The 12961-nt window shown below is 38.5% G+C and overlaps 1 protein-coding gene across 1 annotated transcript in view; it reads left to right on the top strand.

The window, feature by feature from the left end:
- The window catches only part of AGPS (alkylglycerone phosphate synthase), a 144368-nt gene that overhangs the window by 49919 nt on the left and 81488 nt on the right, over window positions 1–12961 (top strand). The window contains exons 7-8 of the mRNA XM_081095871.1: window positions 1727–1806; window positions 7152–7232. Of these exons, the coding sequence (XP_080951997.1) occupies window positions 1727–1806; window positions 7152–7232 (161 nt within the window). The remainder of the gene's footprint in view (window positions 1–1726; window positions 1807–7151; window positions 7233–12961) is intronic.

Raw genomic sequence — 12961 nt, 5'->3', positions numbered from 1 at the left:
CCCGCAAATGCTCTTTTTTTTTTGGAATGAAATTTGACATTTTTAAGCGTAAAAATATCTATGATGTTAACACCTTCAGAAAATTTGACGTTTGAAGCTTGCTGTCAATACAACAAAATAGCATGCGTATCAAATTGCATATATATCAACATATGTGTAACTCCATCTATTAAAAAAAATCTGCATTATTAACCGTTACACCTAGTAAGTTAGAATATGTTTCTGCTTTAGTAATTGCTTTCTAACCTTTATCCTTATGGAGAGAATATTTTTCAAAGGTTAAATATACCCAACGTAAAACTTTGAAAAGGAATATAATGCAGCATAAAAGATCAACAGGGATACTGATGACCAAATCAGTAACTTTTAATAATGAGAATTAATGCTATTTTACACCTTAAGACAAATTTGATCTTTCTTGATCTTTTGTTAACCACGTTATTTTAGTAACTTTCACAAGCCAAAGGAAATTGCCTTTACTGACTGAAATGGCTATGATGGAATGGTAATGAGATCCCCCAAAATTAGAAGCTTCATATTCAGCTGATACTTCTGGTTGAATTAATAAAACAATGAATTCAACTTTTTCTAATCAAAGGCACTACAGTGCTACTTTTATTTATTTTCTTTTTTTTTGTTAAACCTCACCTGAGGATATTTTTTCATTGCTTTTAGGTAAGAGTGGAAGGGAATGAGGGAGGGAGGGAAAAAGAGAAAGATAAATATGGATATGAGAGAGACACAGATTGGTTACCTCCCGCACACATTCTGACCAGGCCAGAGATCAAATCTGTAATCCAGGTGCATGCCCCTGACTGGGAATCTAACCCATGACCCCAAGACACACCGGCCAGGGCTACGGTGCTACTTTTAATGCAATATTTTTCTAATTTTAAATGACTGACAAGCAAAATAGTGGTTATTGAGCACAGGCATGTTTTTAACAGACAATTCATGGTCTCATCTTGTAAAATTAAGCTGAATCTCATGAATCAACACCCTCTGTAGTTCTTACCTTGTATCAAAGTGACTTCCACATGTTTTCTGTACAAAACGCTTGGAAGTACCAATTAAGAATTTATTCTGATATATGTTGATATAGATGTGGTTAAGAATTAACAACAATATATTCTATATTGGTTTCAAGAAATTATTTTTTCTTTGACAGCAAATGTTAATGTAAAATAGAAGTACATTGTTCAGATACTTCTGTGTATTATTTATTTTATATTAAAATCACTTTTCACCAAAGAACATACAAATTTGTTTTTGAATATCATATGGACAATTATAACTTGTTTTTATTCTAATTTATTAAAGCCATTTTTATATGAGGATATAAGATACTATATTAAGTGATAAATGAATCTCATAATTATGGCAGACAGGAGGTAATGGTGTCTCTAGTTTTATAGAATAGGTATTTTTATATTTTATTTTAAGCTATCTTTCCACAGTAATCATTAGCTTAGAACTTTTCTAATCATGTTTTTGGAGTTTCACAAATTGCTATAGCTTCACTTGAGTGTGCCCAGGGGACATTGCTTTCAGCCCCATAATAGTTCTTCATTTTGGCACACAGCATAAAATAAAGGTGAGTTTGCTTTTAGTGTGTTAGCATTTACAAACTACATTTTGCAAAGTAGTTGTAGGTATTTCCATAGCAGGCCTATTTGTATTAGGGATTAGCCATATGTATATAAGTTGTTGTTTTCTATTTTGGCAGGAGGAACAAGTGTCTCATATGGCCTGAAGTGTCCTGCAGATGAGACAAGAACAATTATTTCTTTGGACACTTCACAGATGGTATATGATTATTAAGATGTATTTGAAAATAGTGTTTGGTTTAAAATATGTATTTATGGCTCAGTCTTAGTTGTCGTCATTAAAGGGTATATTGTCCATTTTGTTTTAAATTAATTTTATGGTTATATTTTATCCTTGTGTTTAGGTTTTCAAAAGCTAAGCCCACTCTTGCTCTAAGGCACATATCTTGATGGTTTTTACCAAATTGGCGGGTGAAATTGATGTTTGGAAAGCATGGATTGGAATATTGATGCAATACATGAACTAATTTGTTAAAAAAAAAACAAATATTAGTTAACTAAAACAATATTAGTTAAGGTTAATTTGAATCACCAAAACTTGTCCTCCAAATTTTTACTAATGCTGTTGCATTTTTTCTTTTGGAAAAATAGAGGGGCTAAGTACTTTTAATGATAGGATAATTTTTTGCAGTTTTGGCCATTGTGGTCCAAGAGTTGGATATTGTGGCATGTTCAACTTTTTAAAAAATATATTTTTATTCATTTCAGAGAGGAAGGGAGAAGGATAGATGGAAATATCAATGATGAGAGAAAATCTTTGATTGGCTGCTTCCTGCATGCCCCCTGACCAGGAATTGAACCATTACCTCCTGGCTCATAGGTCGATGCTCAACCACTGAGTTATATACCAGTTGGGCTAAACTTTTAATTTGGGTATGAACTTTATCTTTGTATTGTCAACGATATTCCTGGTTACATATTCCTCATTATAATAAAAATATATATATATTTTAAATCTTCACCCGAGAATTTTTCCCCATTGATTCTGGAGAGAGAAGAAGAAGAAGAGAGAAACATCAATATGAGAAACATCAATCGGTTGCCTCCTGTATCCACCCCAACTGGGGATTGAATCCGCAACCTGGTTATGTGCTTTGACTGGCAGTTGAACCCATGACCCTTTGGTGCACAGGAGCCACGTGAGCCACACGGGCCATTGTAAAAATAATTTTTTTTCTAACTGTTTAATTTGAAATTCTCTTAAATACCATTATTGGTTTTATCTTTCTTTTTTTCTCTATTTTAAGGCAGATCCTGGTATTTTGCTACTTTACACCTAAATATTTATATGCATCTCTTTAATTACCCAATCAACATTTAGGTTTCTCGTTGTCTCAAAATTTATGTTCATTTGTTCAAATGGGGATTCATACAAGGCCCACATTAACTTTTGGTTGTTTCCTTAAGTCTCATTGTAATTAAAGCCTTGTTCTTCCTTTTTGAATGCTGCTGACTTAGAGAAACTAGGTTATTTGTAATATAGACCATGTCATATTTTGAATTTGCCTGTTGCTGCTTCTTGGTGTCATTTAACTCTTCCTCTAGGTTCTGTATGTCCTCTAAACCTGAAGTTAAATATAAAATCTAGTTAGCTTTAGGCCTAGCTTTTAATATATTTTTTAAGCAAGAATATGTCAAAGATGATGATGTGCTTTTCTGTGTCATGTCACATAGGGAGGTACATAATAGTTGTCCACTTTTAGTGTTGCTAAAATTGATTAACAAGTTAGTGACAGCCTGATTATCCTACAAAATTACCCATCAACCTTTGTTCTCATCCCAGAGTTTAAGAAAAGGGAGTATTCTGCGGAGTAACTTATTCTGAAATAGACTTTGGAATGTGTTTGAATTTCTGGCTCTTTATTTTACTATGTATAGATTTAGCTCTAAATCTGTTACTAAGTGTTTAAAATTGAGACAGTGATACTGTGGAAGGTTATTGTGAAGATTAAATGAGGTAATATATGTAAAAGTCTTTATATTGAGTAGATGCTTAAAATTCTGTGGCAGAATTTTAAATGTTAGGTTTCTAACCATTTATTTTGTAGAAAAACCTTATATACTCACTGCCTTTAACATTGGAATCTCTCCAATATTATAATGGATGCATGGTCCTTATAGTTGTGTTTTGCATAGAAGTATATAAACTGTATCAGTGCATGATTTGTACAGTGTACTTCTGATGCAGTATGTACAAAATATGAAAATTAGTTGTACCAATTTTCTACTTAAATATATATTACTAGAGGCCCGGTGCACAAAAATTTGTGCACTCGGGGGGGAGGGGGGTCCCTCAGCCCGGCCTGTGCCCTCTAGCAGTCTGGGACCCCTCGGGAGATAACACCCTGCTGGCTTAGGCCTGCTCCCGGGTGGCAGAGGGCAGGCCCAATCCCTAGGTGCAGCCCCTGGTTGGGCTCAGAGCAGGGCCGATTGGGGAGTTGGGGCGCCGCCCCCTGTCATGCACAGAGCAGGGCGGATTGGGAGGTTGCGATGCCACCCCCAGTCATGCTCAGGGTAGGGCTGATTGGGGGGTTGGGGCACCGCCCCCTGTCACACTCAAGGCAGGGTTGATGGGGAGGTTGCGGCACCACCCCCTGTCACGCACAGAGCAGGGCCCATCAGGGGGTTGAGGAGCTCCCCTCTGTCCCTCAGAGAGTAGGGCCGATAGGGGAGTTGGGGCGCCGCCACTCTCACACTCAGGGCAGGGCCGATGGGGAGGTTATGGCTCTACCCTGTCACACACAGAGCAGGGCCCATGGGGGGGGGGGAGGTTGGGGCGCCGCACCCTGTCACACACAGAGCCGCAGGGCGATCAGAGGTTGGGAAGCTCCCCCGTATCAGGCACAGAGCAGGGCTGATCAGGAGGTTGGGGTGCCTTCCCCTGTCACGAACAGAGCAGGGCGGATAGGGAGGTTGTGGCCCCACCCCCTGTCACACACAGAGCCGCAGGGCGATCAGGGGGTTTGGGCGCTGCCCCCTGTCACGCTGATCCCGGTGCCAGGAGGCCTCTCGGCTCCGCTGATCCCGGTGCTGGGAGGCATATTACCCTTTTACTATATAGGATAAAGGCCTGGTGCATGGGTGGGGCTGGCTGGTTTGCCCCGAAGGGTGTTCTGGATCAGGGTGGGGGTCCCCACTGGGGTGCCTGGCCAGCCTGGATGAGGGGATGATGGCTATTTGCAGCTGATCACACACCATTCAGGGTGGGGGTCCCCACTGGGGTACTTGGCCAGCCTGGGTGAGGGGATGATGGCTGGCTGCAGCTGGTCACACACCCTTCAGGGTTGGGGTCCCCACTGGGGTGCCTGGCCAGCCTGGGTGAGGGGCTGAGGGCTGTTTGCAGCTGGTCACACACCCTTCAGGGTGGGGGTCCCCACTGGAGTGCCTGGCCAGTCTGGGTGAGGTGCTGAGGGCTGTTTTCAGGCTGGCGGGTGACGGAAGCTCCCAACCGCTCCTTTTTTTCTTTTTCTTTTTTAATTCTGGGCCAGCTTTAGCTCTGAGGCTCCAGCTCTTAGGCCTCTGCTGCTGAAACTAGGTAATCGAAACAATGTATAACTCCAGCTCTGACTCCAGCTCTGAGATCCCAGCTCGCTGAAAGCTGGTTTCTGGGGGGTTTTTTTAGCGTCTATATTTGTTACAATGTTTGAAACTGCAGGCTCAGAGGCCTGCAGCGGCCGGCAGGGAATGTTGGAGTCCTCCGTCACTGAAGCAAGCAAGCCTCATGTTAGTTTCAAGCTGCCTGGCTGCCGGCCGCCATCTTGGCTGACAGTTAATTTGCATATTGCCCTGATTAGCCAATGAGAAGGGTAGCGGTCGTACGCCAATTACCATGTTTCTCTTTTATTAGTGTAGATAACACTAAGACCTATTGGCCTTGAAAGTTTTAGTTTCATTGTTGACTTGTATGTCATAGTATATAGTGGATGTAATAAGGTAGCCAATATATTATCTTTAGGTTTCGCTATTAGTGTCCATAGGTGGTTTCTAAATTTATCTTTATTAGTTTGTTTTTTATTCTACTAAAAATATCTTTGGACTCCTGGTAAATATAAGGTATATAATTAATACAATTATATAATTGCTTCAAGAATCAGTCTACTGTGGGAGAAGATGTATATAAATTATTATAATACCAGAAGCCCAGTGCATGAAATTCGTGTATGGGTAGGGTCCCTATGCCTGGCCAGTGATCAGGGCCAATAGGGGCCTTCAGCTGCCGGCCGGGGCCTTCCTTCCAGCTGTCAGCTGGGACCTCCCTTCCCTGGCTACTGGCTGAGGCCTTCCTTTGTTCCACGCTACCCCCTGGTGGTCATTGCACATCATAGCGAGCGATTAAACTCCTGGTCGAATTCCTGAAGGAACACTTTGCATATTAGCCTTTTATATATATATAGATAAGGTTCCATCAGATTACTAAATTTTGTCTTTTAACTTTACAGTTGAATAACTTTTGTTTAGTTGCCATGGGGCCAAAAGCTTGATTTTGCCATATATTGAAATCACTGTTTTTTTATTTTGAGAGTATAATTATGATAGTTTTATATAACATAAAAAGTACATTCACATATATCATCTTAGTTAATATTTATCATAACCCTGTGAATTAAGCAGTGCAGCTATTTGTGTGTGTTCAAATTTGGAATATAGGTAGCCTGAGACTGTTATTTTCGTATTATCGATTGTGTTCTTTCCTATTTATTATTTACTAGACTTATGTGCATTAGTTATTGCCATGAAATTGAACATATCAGAGTGCAAAGAAAGCTTCTCTGGGATCCAGAAGAAGATTCTGTATGTTACCTGATTGCTCAACCAAACAGAAGGGGAACAGAATCTGCTCTAAATAGTAGAAAGTAATTCATCAAGATTCATATATATAAGAATTAGGTCAAATAAGAATGTTAAAAACACTTATTTGACAGGCATACATTTACTAAGTTGAGCCAGATGATAGTTTCTTCTTTTCAGCGGAAGGCAGGGATGTGCTTTGTTTTTTAGCTGGGGTCTGTGGTGCTGCTTTGGTCTATGACATCTGTAGGGGTGTCATTTACAGTATGCAAATGTCTTTGCAGGTATCTTTTTCTAATCTCAGGTGGACATCTTCTGATATTCTTAGATATGATTGCTAACTGTTAACAATAATATTGATAGTATTGCAAAATGACAGGAACTGTGTATACTAACCTTTTTATGTGTAGTATCTCATTTAATTTTTATAGCAACCCTCTGATTAGGTATTGCTATCCACACTTTACAAATAAGGAAACACTTAGCTTAGACAGTTAAATAATTTGCCCATGATAAGTGGTATAGTTTAATTTAAATTAATATCTGAATGAAGACAGAGTCTGTGTTTTAAACCACCTCTTGTTAATATACTGCCTATGTTATATCTGTCATATATATTCAGGGATAAATGGAGCTTTTGGTGTGAGTAACCCTACCTGCCTAATTACTCTCTTATCACTTGCTGCTTTCAGTTAGGAAGTTCTGTTTCCTGTCAATAGTTCATGGAGATGAGATCTTTTTATTCCTTTGCAACAGAGTCGAATCCTCTGGGTTGATGAGAACAATCTGACAGCTCATGTAGAGGCTGGCATAACAGGACAAGAGTTGGAAAGACAGGTATGTTATTTCTTTAGTTAAAATTTTCAAAACTGGCATGTGTCCCCTCTATGAATGAAGTACCTTTCATAATACATTCACTGAACAAGTTTGTTCAGTTTCTGTTGTGGGTCAGGCATTGAGCTAGACACAGTAATGAATGACACCATCCCCTACACTTGGATCGCTTATGTTGTATTACGACAGAAAGGTCATTAGACAATTATGATTCAGAGTGAGAATATCTAGGTGAAAGCTAAATGTGGGGTATTGTGACTCATCAAATGGGTTAGGAGGAAAGGAGTTGGACAAAAAAAATGTATCATAGAAAATGCAGCATTTAAAATGAGACTTCAGGATGAGTGAGAATTAACCAGAAAGTAAATGGGGTTGGGGAGAACAATCCAGTTAGGAAGCAGCATGTACAGAGGCTTTATAGGCAGCTGTTGCTTCTGCGGGCCTGCAGGTAGCTGAGTATGGCTGAGATCTAGTGTGTTTATATGGGATAGCACACATGCTTGGTGAATGTATATCGAGTGGGTGAACATGTAGTAATGGTAAAGGATGAAGGTAGGAAAACATGAAGAGGTGAGATTATAAAGGGCCGTATGAAGCCCCTTTTAGAAGTTTGAACATGACCTTTGCAATTAGATACTTCTGGCTTCTGTGAGGAGGATGGATGGAGCACGTAAGGGAAGGTTCAGAGGATGCTGCAATAATTCAGGCAATTGCTGATAGTGACCTGAAATAAAGTAGTAAGAATGGAGCAAAAAGGAACAAATTGGACATAGCATTTTTGGAAGTTGGTGGTAAATTGTATCAGCTGGGTAGATGTTGATATTTGCTACTTACTGAACTTCTCAATGTATAATTTTATTGAAAACTGCTCATCTCATGTAGTTAGTGAAACTCTTGGGGTCCTTTTGTACTTTTGGGGAGATCCTAATTAATTTTTTTAAAACTTTAGGTTCCCTTTATGGTTTCTAAGCAGGCAATTATTAAAATGTATTGGTTCCTTCAACCTCCTCAAACATGGGTAAGATGTAACTCAGCTTTTATAAACAAAAATTAGAATGTCCAGTTTGTTGATGTTCTTACCACTTTGTTCCACTTGGGTTACAGAGACTCCCTCCTCTTTTTAAAAGGACTTTGAGGGATATGTGACATACTTATTGATCTTATTTTTTTTTTTGTCTTTTTCCTTCTTTCTTGTAAAGAGTTGAATGAAATTGATATGCCAGCGAACAATTCTATATGAAAGGCTTTGAAAAAAATTATTAAACTCTTTACTGTCTTTATTTTTAATTTAATGCAGTAAGAACAGAGAACTGGAACATATTTGTTGAGACATGTTGAAGATCTTCAATAAGTCAAGGTTTTATATAAGTTAGCATAATTTGATTTGCTAATTATTATAGTTTCAGTGGGCAGAATAATAGTACTTAATGAAAAAAAAAACAACCTATAAAAAGTTCCATATTAGTCTTCCATTATGCCTGAATGAGGCATTATCAACAAAGCAATTTTTAAAAAATAAAGGATGGCCTTTCATGTCTCCAATTTTATATTTTTATTGTGGTATTTGATGTAGTATTTTAACCTTTCCAAGTTTTCTTTTTCTTTTTTTTTTTTTTTTTTTTTTTTAATTTTTTTATTGCTTAAAGTATTACAAAGGGTATTACATATGTGTCCATTTTATCCCCCCGCCCTAGACAGTCCCCCAGCCTCCCCTATCCCCCAGTGTCTTATGTCCATTGGTTATGCTTATACGCATGCATACAAGTCCTTTAGTTGATCTCTTACCCCCCTACCTCCTGCCCCCCAACCCTCCCTGGCCTTCCCACTGCAGTTTGACAATCTGTTTGAGGCAGCTCTGCCTCTGAATCTATTATTGTTCAAAAGTTTATAATGGTCTCTATTATCCATGAATGAGTGAGATCATGTGGTATTTTTCCTTCATTGACTGGCTTATTTCACTTAGCATAATGCTCTCCAGTTCCATCCATGACGTTGCAAATGGTAAGAGTTCCTTCCTTTTTAGAGCAGCATAGTATTCCATCGTGTAGATGTACCACAGTTTTCTAATCCATTCATCTACTGATTGGCACTTAGGCTGTTTCCAGATCTTAGCTATGGTGAATTGTGCTGCTATGAACATAGGGGTGCATATATCTTTTCTGATTGGTGGTTCTGGTTTCTTGGGATATATTCCTAGAAGTGGGATCACAGGGTCAAATGGGAGTTCCATTTTCAGTTTTTTAAGGAAACTCCATACTGTCTTCCATAGTGGCTGCACCAGTCTGCATTCCCACCAGCAGTGCACAAGTGTTCCTTTTTCTCCACATCCTCTCCAGCACTTGTCGTTTGCTGATTTGTTGATGATAGCCAGTCTGACAGGTGTGAGATGGTACCTCATTGTTGTTTTGATTTGCATCTCTCGGATGATTAGTGACTTTGAGCATGTTTTCATATGTCTCTTGGCTTTCTGAATGTCCTCTTTTGAAAGGTGTCTATTTAGGTCCTTTGCCCATTTTTTGATTGGATTGTTTATCTTCCTTTTGTTAAGTTGTATGAGTTCCCTATAGATTTTGGAGATTAGGCCCTTATCAGATATGACATTGGCAAATATGTTTTCCCACACAGTGGGTTTTCTCGTTGTTTTGTTGATGGTTTCTTTTGCTGTGCAGAAGCTTTTTATTTTGATGAAGTCCCATTTGTTCATTTTCTCTTTAGTTTCAAGTGCCCTAGGAGCTGTATCAGTGAAGAAATTGCTTCGGCATATGTCTGAGATTTTGTTGCCTTTGGATTCTTCTAGAATTTTTATGGTTTCCTGTCGTACATTTAAGTCCTTTATCCATTTTGAGTTTATTTTTGTGTATGGTGTAAGTTGGTGGTCTAGTTTCATTTTCTTGCATATATCTGTCCAATTTTCCCAACACCATTTATTGAAGAGACTATCTTGGCTCCATTGTATGTTCTTGCCTCCTTTGTCAAATATTAATTGAGCATATTGGTTCGGGCCGATTTCTGGGCTCTCTATTCTATTCCATTGATCTATATGCCTATTCTTGTGCCAGTACCAGGCAGTTTTGAGAACAGTGGCTTTGTAATACAACTTGATATCTGGTATTGAGATCCCACCTACTTTGTTCTTTTTCAGGATTGCTGCAGCTATTCGGGGTCTTTTTTTATTCCAGATGAATTTTTGGAGAGTTCGTTCTAGATCTCTGAAGTATGCCGTTGGTATTTTAATGGGAAGTGCATTGAATTTATAGATTGCTTTGGGTAGTATGGACATTTTAATGATGTTGATTCTACCAATCCATGAACACGGTATGTTCTTCCATCTGTTTATGTCTTCCTCTATATCTTTTTTCAACGTCCTGTAGTTTTCTGAGTAGAGGTCTTTTACCTCTTTAGTTAAGTTTATTCCTAGGTAGCTTAGTTTTTTTGGTGCGATGGTAAACGGGATTGTTTTTATAATCTCTCTTTCTGAAAGTTCACTATTGGTGTATAGAAATGCCTCAGATTTCTTGGGGTTAATTTTGTATCCTGCTACATTGCCAAATTCATGTATTAAGTCTAGTAGCTTTTTGATGGAGTCTCTAGGGTTTTGTATGTATAATATCATGTCGTCAGCAAATAAGGACAGTTTTACTTCCTCTTTTCCAATTTGGATGCCTTTTATTTCTTCTTCTTGCCGAATTGCAATGGCTAACACTTCCAGTACTATGTTGAACAGGAGTGGTGAGAGGGGGCATCCCTGTCTTGTTCCTGTTCTTAGGGGAAATGGTGTAAGTTTTTGTCCATTGAGAATGATGTTGGCTGTGGGCCTGTCATATATGGCTTTTATTATGTTGAGGTATGATCCTCCTACTCCCACCTTGCTGAGAGTTTTTATCAAAAATGGGTGTTGAATTTTGTCAAATGCTTTTTCTGCATCAATTGATATGACCATGTGGTTTTTTTCTTTCAATTTGTTTATGTGATGTATCACGTTTATTGATTTGCGGATATTGTACCATCCTTGCATCCCTGGGATAAATCCTACTTGGTCATGATGTATGATCTTTCTGATGTACTGCTGGATCCGATTTGCTAAGATTTTGTTGAGGATTTTGGCATCTATGTTCATGAGGGATATTGGCCTGTAATTCTCTTTCATTGTGTTGTCTTTACCTGGTTTTGGTATTAGGGTGATGCTGGCTTCATAGAATGAGCTTGGAAGTGTTCCTTCCTCTTGAATTTTTTGTAGTAGTCTGAGGAGGATAGGTTTTAGTTCTTCCTTGAATGTTTGGTAAAACTCCCCTGTGAAGCCGTCTGGTCCTGGGCTTTTGTTTGCTGGAAGCTTTTTGATGACTGCTTCAATTTCTTCCATAGTTATTGGCCTGTTGAGATTTTTAGATTCTTCCTGATTGAGTTTTGGAATGTTGTATTTTTCTAGGAATTTGTCCATTTCCTCCAGGTTGTCTAGTTTGCTGGAGTAGAGCTGTCCATAGTATTTTTTAACAATCATTTGTATTTCTGTGGGGTCTGTTGTTATTTCACCTCTTTCATTTCTGATTTTGTTTATTTGGGTCCTCTCTCTTTGCTTCTTGGTGAGTCTGGCTAGAGGTTTGTCAATCTTGTTTATCCTTTCGAAGAACCAGCTCTTGGTTTCATTGATTTTCTGTATTATTTTTTTGGTCTCTATGTTATTTATTTCTGCTCTAATCTTTATTATCTCCTTCCTTCTGCTCACTCTGGGGTTTTCTTGTTGCTCTCTTTCTAATTCTTTGAGTTGTAGAGTTAGCTGATTTACTACCATTTTTTCTTGTTTTTTGAGATAGGCCTGTAGAGCTATAAACTTCCCTCTCAGGACTGCTTTCATTGTGTCCCATAGGTTTTGGATTGTTGTGTTTTCATTGTCATTAGTTTCCAGGATGTTTTGAATTTCTTCTTTGATTTCATTGGTAACCCAATCAATATTTAATAGCATGCTATTCAGCTTCCAGGTGTTTGAGTATTTTGGGTTGTTTTTATTGCAGTTTATTTCTAATATTATGCCATCGTGGTCTGCGAAGACGCTTTTTATGATTTCAATCTTCTTGAATTTGGGGATACTTTGCTTGTGACCCAATATATGGTCTATTTTTGAATATGTGTCATGAGCACTTGAGTAGAATGTATATTCCGTGGCACTGGGGTGAAGTGTTCTGAAGATGTCTATTAAGTCCATCTGATCTAGTGAGTCATTTAGTATTGCTGTATCTTTGCTGATTGTTTGTCTAGAGGACTTATCCAGTGATGACAGTGGTGTATTAAAGTCCCCTACTATGATTGTATTGTTGTCGATCTCTCCTTTGATATCTTCCAGAAGATTTTTTATGTATTTGGGTGCTCCTGCATTGGGTGCATATATGTTTATCAGGGTTATATCTTCTTGTTGTATTGATCCTTTTAGTATTATGAAGTGGCCTTCCGTATCTCTTGTTATGGCCTTCACTTTGAGGTCTATTTTGTCCGATATAAGTATTGCTACCCCAGCTTTCTTTTCTTTTCCATTAGCCTGAAAGATATTTTTCCATCCCTTCACTTTCAGTCTGTGTGAGTCCTTTCTAATGAGGTGGGTCTCTTGTAGACAGCAAATGTATGGGTCATGATTTTTTATCCATTCAGCCACTCGATATCTTTTGGTTGGAGCATTTAGCCCGTTTACATTTAAAGTTATTATTGAAAGGTACTTGTTTGTAGCCATTTCTTTTTGTGTG

Source organism: Myotis nattereri, assembly GCF_964212035.1.
Source record: "Myotis nattereri genome assembly, chromosome: 7".
In the NCBI taxonomy this organism is placed as follows: domain Eukaryota; kingdom Metazoa; phylum Chordata; class Mammalia; order Chiroptera; family Vespertilionidae; genus Myotis; species Myotis nattereri.
The sequence above is the reverse complement of the archived record's forward strand: the minus strand, read 5'-3'. Positions and strand labels throughout refer to the sequence as shown.